The following is an 8,227-nucleotide window of genomic DNA, read 5'->3' on the forward strand; positions in this document are numbered from 1 at the left end:
GGTTTACTGTGTTGAGGCCTCCACGATTTGCTCTGTTTGACGTCTGGATGTGATTTGGTTTTAAATTTTCTGCTGCTTTTGTGCACCCTGTCAACACATTTAGCATCTCCTTCCCGCTGCCCCCCGCACCGCTGTGACGTCATAACAATGCGACCCTGTAGTTCTTTAACAGAATTATGTTTAACCAATGGCATAACAATACACAAAAGCCATATCATATACAAGTGGCCGGGATGGGCTCCGGCAGACCCGTGACCCTGTGAGGGAAAAAAACGGTTAAGAAAAATGAATGAATGAATTCTGTCTGTCTGGGTGTTCTTTTGAACACTTTTCTCAAGATTAGAAGAGGAGTTTTATTCAAAGGAACCCCATGGCTGGATTTGATTATTGCTGCAATAAAATGGGAAACCCAAAAAGGATTCTGAATAAAGAAAACTTTTGGGGAAAAAATGTTGGAGCTCTTACATCCTTTCATTCTGTAAACAGGTTGAGTAGTTGGTGTAGAGGGACCTCTCGTGGCACAAAGAGGTATTGCAAATAAAGGCTTCCTGAAGGTGTGCTGCCTTCGGGGTTAAAAAACCCTCAATTCATAGATAATAAACTTGTGTTAGATAAGAAATCTCTGTGTATAAATTGGTGGTGGGGATTGGCTGAAGTTGTATGTTTTGACAAACATGTCTTGACTTCACCCAAAGGTTTCACACTTTTACTAAAGAGTGGAGAGCTTCAAGGTGCTAAGCCTCCCTCAAAAAAGCTCTGCAAGTGTGAAGGTTCAACAGGAACATGTAGTGTTGACTTCTCATCAGTCGCCGCAGAATTTCAAAGCCTTGAAGGAAAAGAGAACCAACAAACCTTGCAGCCTGGTGATATTTTAAATTGAAAAGCCTGATTATAGATCAACCAGAAACTGGTGGCAATCCCACTTCATCTATGCTGGTTAACAACATAATGTTTGTATGTAGTCTTTTTTTCTTTCTTTATTTCATTAGTGGAAGGATAGAGATGTAGTTTATATTGACACTGCAGTCTTCTTCATGTCATTGCCAGCTGTATACACATACTTGAAAGACAAAAAAATACATGATCTCTTTGACAAAGGGAAACTTTGAGGAGCACCAAAAAAAGAAATCCTCCCAAAAACTGTAAAAATGCATACATTCAAAAAACATATTATCAAGTGTTTTATTATTTATGTCACAGAAAGAACAGTTATTTTCAGGAAAACCAAAACGTATGTGTAGCAGTTCCTTGCATGGATAGACTGCATTCATTATTTTAAAATGGATTTCTTTGTATTTTGGGAAAATTGGATATTTAATAAACTGAGATCTTTACTTGCTTATTTCCTCTCTTGTGTAACGCCGTGATATTGAAAGATTTTTGTAAGATGTTGGAAACAATTATCTAACAAACAAAGATCGTATAAATGAGCTTCGAAGTTTTGAATTAAGCGGTCGACCATCGAACAGCAGAGATAAAAGCAGAACTTGAACATTTTGAACCAGACTGGAGGACATTTTGATCAAAGTCTGAAGGATTGCTTTGATCACGTTGTTCTATTGTTTTCTATCATTTATTTTTAAGATACTGGAAAGAGAATGATAATGTTTCCATTATCATTCATGTGGGAGTTTTATGTGGACTAAAGTTATGTTTGTATGTGAGTTTGCCGTACAGTAACACTTGCTGATGAGAAGTAGAAAGTTTAATAGGAAGTTTTTTCACATTTTAGATGGAACTCAGTGGCCCCTAGATGAGAGAAAATGTTTGAAGGAATATGAAAACAAATATTTCTTCCATTTTGCAGAAAAGACCTAAGCCAATTTATCTTAATCATACCATCCAAACTTTCAAAGTCTATGGCTTTAAATCCACCTTCACTGTAATCCTGAATTATAGTTCCTTTTTTTGTAATAATTTTTATTTTTCCAGATTAAGTTGAACTTGGCCTGGTTTATTGCTTTCTTTGCAGATTTAGGAATTGGGAGTGAATATGCTGGATAAATGAATCTGGATAAACATTCTAATTTAGTGAGAAACACTCTGCCCAAAAAAGAAATGTGACCACATGTTTAAATTGACATTACATTCCTCTAAAGTTTTCCATAAGTTCATTTCCTCCATTATTTGACTATCTTTGGTAATATGAACACCAAGATATTTCACAACAGTCCTAACAGCTGTGTTATGAAGAACTGACTGATCAGAATAGTGAACTGGCAACAATTCATATTTGCTGAGATTTAGTTTTAACCAGATGCTTTAGAGAAGAAATCCACAGTCTGAATGATCTCTGGTATTTGATGACTGTCTTTCTTGAATGTGGCCGTGTCGTCTGCCAGCTGAGTGATGGCTAACTGTTCTCCCGGGACATTGAGTGTACAGAAACCAGAGCTTTTTTATAAGTATTGATAACATTTTCAACCGTGTCAAAGGCTTTAAAGAAATTTAAAAATAAAATGAAGCCATCATCTTCAATTTATTGATATAGTCAATCAAATCAAGAACTATTATTGTGAATTGAACGTCCTTTTAAAAACCCTGATTGTGTGTCTGAGATGATCTGATTCAGTCCTGTTTTTAATCTAGATGCATAAATGTTGGTTAGAATTTTATAATCACTGTTGAGGAGGGATATTGATCTCAAATGATCAATTAGTCTGGCGTCTTTCCCAGGTTTAGGAATCAGGGTACTGACACCCTGCTTCATGGTAGTTGGAAGGATGTTCAACTCAACTTATGACCAACAAAAACTGCTCTTTCAAGTGTTCCCAAAAATGTCTGTAAAGGTTCATGATAAGCCCATCAGATCCTGGAGATTTATCTACAGCTAAACTTCTCATGGCTTTTTCTGCTTCTTCCATAGTGATTTCTGCTTCACACACTTGTTTAAAATTTTCATCCACTTTAGGAGCCAAACCCTTGATGTGGTTGAAAAAGCGATCAGCATCCTGAAATGAATAAGAAGAAGAGTACAACCCACTGTAAAACTGGAAAATATCTCTCTTCATGTTTTCCATATTTGTACTTTCTCTGCCATTAATTAGCAATCTGATAACAGCATTTTTCTCTTGTCGCCTTTTTTCCAGTCTACAAAAGTAAGCTGAACTTTTCTCTCCCTCTTCAACCCATTTAGTTATGGATCTAATAAAAGCTCCTTTGGCTTTAGAGATGTTCATATTATCCAGAGAGGTTTGCAGGAATGCAACTCTCTGTTTCTCACATTCACTCAATAGAGATTTACAACAAATAGAGTTCATATCTCTGATCATTTCCATTTCTTTTTGTTTACCATCTCTGCTCAATCTTTTTCTATGAGTTTTTGAAATCTGTCTTGCTTTGAATTTGAAAAATTCCCATTTCTCCCTCTGAGTGGTGAACTGTCAGTCGTTAGTTATCCTTTGGATTTCATTTATAATCGCCTGAGAATAAAATTCCTCCTCTAATAGACTAGCGTTGAACTTCCAGTAACCTTTGCTTTTAGGATTATTGCGAGATTGAATAATGAGCTTGATCATAGAATGGTCTGTTAATGGTGCAGCTGAAGTTTTAGCTATTGATGTAAAATTCTGTTGATTTTCATGTCAACCATATACAACCTAGATTTAGCAGATCCGTCTGGTTTAAACCAGGGGAACGCTTGAACATCAGGATTATCACGGCGCCAGACATCAGAAACATTGAAATCTCTACATAAATGAAGAAGAGGATTATAATGATGGTTTTGAAATGCTGAAGGAAATCTGTCAAGGTATTCATCTTCCACCATATTGAAATCACCTCCAATGATGAGATTACTGTTAGGATATCTTTGGTTAAGTTCCTTAACAGAGCTTGTAAAGTCTGAAAATGTGATTTTGTTTTGTGCTGCAGAGTTATATACATTTCCCAGAATAACAAATTTATCATCTTTCTGCCGTTAGAATGATAGCCTGTTAATATAGATTGTATGTATGTATGTATGTATGTATGTATGTATGTATGTATACAAATTTGGGTGTAATTAGTTCGGTACGGCTGTTTAACAAATCTGATATGAACTACTATTTATGAACTATTATTTTATTGTTATTTATTGTCTGTGTTTTGCTGTCAGACGCCTGAATTTCTCCCTTGGGAGATTAATAAAGTTTTTTTCTATCTATTTTTGTTTTTTTTTTCAGTACAAAAAAGGCAGTAAAAAATTACTTGCAAAATGCATTTATTGGTTTTATATAAAAATAAATAAAACTGACTTATTCAGGTGATCTGCTTCATAAAATAAGAAAACCTATTAGCTGCCAGAAACCAAAAACTTAACACTGGCCTGAAAAAAAATTAATGTGGCATTCGCTATCTTTGTGTAACAATGTCGACACGCAGCATTCGACTTATCCAATTCTCTTTTCCCTTCATTGATGATGACAACAAATCCAAAGAGCGTAAGGAGATGGGGGGCTGGGGGGAACCTCATGTCTGCCTTAGGCATGCTGATTCTGTGGACATACGCACTGTCACCTCCGTCTACCTAACAGCAGTTGAACATGAACTGAAATGACCTTTCTGACCGTGGAAGGCGGATCTTCCTTCAGGTTTCACTTCCCTGTTCGAACCCTGTTTTTTACCGTTCGAACGGGGAAGAGGGTAAAATTTCAAATAATTTAGTTGAAAATCATTACTGAAAACCAACTTAACTTTTATTACATCTTTTAGAAAAAAACAGCTGAAACTTCCAGTTTTTTCTGCCACAATTATCACAAAAATGCAAGTGAGATTGTGGAGGGACATTAGATCAATACAGACCATAGAGTTTCTCCTTTTTAAATTTTTGGATGCTGGTGTGTCATGGGATTTTTGTCAAGGATAAAGTGTGCCTTGGCTCAAAAAAGGATGAAAAACACTGAGCTAGAGGAGAAACGCCCACTTGGGAAGCCTGGCTGAAGGTGGTGGAGCAATGTTCCCATGCATGCACTGCAGCAGTAACTTGACCTCACCAAGATGACGGTGCTCTCCTCCCATGAGGAGCCACGTGGTCTCCTCTGGCGATATAACTCATTGTGTTTGGGTGTAGCAATCAGGCACAGTAACAAATATCATGTAATGTGATATGACTACACTACCCAGAATGCCTAGAAGGGCCAGGAAGCAGGTGATTGGTCACAGGAGTTGATGGCAAATTGTGTTGTTATTCATGTTTGTGTCTTAACTGCAATAAAAAGCTTCTGCTGCAACACAACAGACGGAACAAAGTTAAGCTTTGAAAACCAAGAAGTGACTTTCTTTTACATTTCTGGAAAACAGGAAAAAAAGGACAACAATAATCAGCAACGTTTCATACCAAAAGCCATCATCAAAAACTAGAAATCTGAAAAAGCTCAGGGAAAAGTGACTTTTTCTGTGGGACGTGTGACTCAAACCTTTCAAAGTGTAAATAAAAACCCTACAAATCCAGTCTTCAGCTACAGTGGAAGCTTTTCCCTCAAAGGCAGATAAGAGACAAGAAAATGAATTTCCTTTAATAACATAAGCTGCTCTTTAGAGCAAAAAGGATCAGACATGAATGTCTCCATCATTTCTAAACCAACAAAAAGGTTATAGAAACTGTAAAAGTGTCAGAGTGAGCTTTTGCGTGTTGGACGAGGACTGACCTAGTTTCAGCTTCAGGATGTTGTACTGGTCTTTGTGCTGCTGGATCTGGGATAGCTGCTGTGCGACAGTGGCCTGCATCTGCTCGTGCTGGGAGGACAGAGCTGCTACCTGCTCCTTCAGCTCCTGGATCTGAGCATCCTGAGTCACACAATCCAAACTCTGATGTTATCTGGAGACTACAGCAAATCCACGACTAATGGGCAACATTTTTAGAAGCCAAATTCGACAAACCTGTTCTCTGATCAGCTCCTTGTATCGAGTTACGATGTTGTCGTGCTGCTCCAACGTCTTCTTCGCCTCTTCCTCCGTTTTGTCCTCCTCGCTGGACTTGTGAACCGCTTTGGTGATCACCCCTGTGATGAGCAGCGTTACGTCAACTGGGACTCAAACCATCACTTGCACATGAGGACGGCGGCCTCCCTGACCTTCCAGGTCTTTGACCAGCTTGGTGAACTCGTGGTCGAACAGCATCTGCTCCGGCGACGGGAAGACGGGCTGCGGCTTTAGGGCCGCCCGCGAATACAGTTCATGTTTGGTGATGAAGCCCAGCTTCTCCACAAAGTTCTCCTTTCCGATGCGCTTCTCAATCAGCTGCTTTAGCTTCTCCCTGAAGACGACGGGAAGAAAATCTGTGTTTTCATTCAAACATCGAGTCTAACAGAATGTTAAAGTGACTCAAAGACACGTACTTGGTGTAGTTTTCCAGTGAGTTATCGTTATGATAGATACAGATGCCGAGCAGCAGCGCACAAAGGCCCTGCACCAGCCTCTCGTCTTCTCCCAGGTTCTCAGAGATCTGAGCCGTCAGCTGCAGGACTCAGAGTCAAGGCTCATGCAGAGAAGCCAGTGGAGGACAGGGGCTCCCTCCCCAGCAATAAACACATGGGTCCTCTTTACGCTCAGAGGTCGGATTTGATGTGAAGATGCATTTAAGCAGAAATGTAGACTCAGAGGTCAAAGGGGGGAGAAGGTAAAAAGGTTGTGATGAAGGATACAAAGGGAACGTTATCCTGGTTGTGCAGGAAGTGCGTGACAGCAATGGGACAGTTGCTGATCCATGTGCACAGCAGCATGAGGAGGCCCACCCTGGTCTGGACTTTGCTGCCCTGCAGAAAACCAAAGAGTGAGTCTGACGAGGAGCTTCTGACACGCGAGCAGAGGCATCAAAAGCATGTTAGACAGCTCACACAAAGAGACTTCAGACCCAAAGAACTAAACACAGGAGTGGAAGTTAGAAGGGTTAAAATCGATCGGGTTCAGAGTTCATCTAAACCTCAACCGAATCACAACCACAGAACACCCCAAAATGAACTCCACGGTTTTTTAAAGCGCTCAAGCACAAAACAACTAACAACTAACCCTAAAACAAGCAGAAAAAGGAAATATTTGAAAGAAATTAGCCTTAATAAGCATCTGAAGGCCAAACAAACAAACAAAAAATAATAAACACACCTATAAATAATAAATGTAAACAAATGTTTTGAAATCATCGTTATGGCAGTCAAATGATGCCAAGTGTTAGTATCCATTACAGCCAACACCAAACAGTTTGGATGTTTTAAAGAATAAAACAAAACCAAACATGCAAAAAAAAAAAACATTTCATATTCTGTTCTGGAAATGTTCAGGAGCAGAAGCAATACCAAAAGGTAGCTGCCTAAAATAGTAACGGCCAAAAGGTGTAATAGAGGTGGTGTATTTGGCTGACTCTTCTGTAAGGGGAATTTGCCAAAATCCCATATTAGCATCCAATTTGCTGAAAATCCTGGCTCCAGCCAATTTGCCTAGTGTCTCTTCCACTGATGGCAGGATGTATTTTTCTCGACACACAGAAAGGTTGAGGTGTGTGAGATCAACACAAATACGCACCTTGTCTGTTTTCTTTTTGGGTACCACCACCATGCCAGAACACCAGTCTGTTGGCTCCTCTATTTTGGTTATCACACCTAAGTCTTCCATGCGGGACAGTTCCTGCTTCACTTTGTCCATGAGCGGCAATGGAACTCTCCGAGGTGTCTTTAATGAGAAGGGCTGAGCATCTGGTCTTAACTTGATGTTGTATGGCTGCTTCACTTCACCAAGACCGCTGCACAGCTTTGGGTAGCTGACTTTTAGTGTTTCGATGCTGAGAGTGTCTATTCGAGTAACTAACTCCAACTTGTGAATAGCAGGTCTCCCCAGCAATGCTGTGTGCAGGTGTTTCAGGATGTACACATCCTCTCTTGCTTCTTTAGCTCATTTCCTTAGTCTCATCTCTGTGAACCCCAGGACTTCCAAAGGCTTTCTTCCAGGTCCAAACAGAGGCTTGGTTGGTTTTTGAAGAGTGGGTGGGCAACTGTCTCTGAAGATTTCTTTGAACACCTGAAGTGGCAATACTGTGACATCAGCTCCTGTGTCTATTTTGAATGACACGCTTTTGTTGTTTATGATTATGTTTACCATCCACGGCTCTCCGTTGCTGGTAACACTGCCAAGGAATAAGGCATTGACATCTTCCTCCACTTCACTCAAAGTCTTCCTATTTTTACACACCGTCATGTAATGTCCCTTTTTTCCACATGCATGACATACTGTTTCATTAGCTGGACACTCACGTTTT

At 39.6% G+C, this 8,227-nt stretch overlaps 1 protein-coding gene across 1 annotated transcript; it reads right to left on the bottom strand.

The window, feature by feature from the left end:
- Positions 1-5,556: 5,556 nt before the first annotated feature.
- Positions 5,557-6,830, bottom strand: LOC144990287 (general vesicular transport factor p115-like). The gene is made up of 5 exons (XM_078943449.1): positions 6,624-6,830; positions 6,318-6,436; positions 6,054-6,235; positions 5,860-5,981; positions 5,557-5,766 (listed from the first exon to the last, which is right to left on the bottom strand). Exons 1-5 carry the CDS (start codon positions 6,699-6,701, stop codon positions 5,572-5,574), a joined length of 696 nt encoding a protein of 231 aa, XP_078799575.1. The 5' UTR covers positions 6,702-6,830; the 3' UTR covers positions 5,557-5,571.
- Positions 6,831-8,227: the final 1,397 nt, after the last annotated feature.

The sequence above is a fragment of the Oryzias latipes genome, assembly GCF_053564925.1.
Source record: "Oryzias latipes strain Hd-rR chromosome 1 unlocalized genomic scaffold, Olatipes_Hd-rR_3.1 chr1_Y".
In the NCBI taxonomy this organism is placed as follows: domain Eukaryota; kingdom Metazoa; phylum Chordata; class Actinopteri; order Beloniformes; family Adrianichthyidae; genus Oryzias; species Oryzias latipes.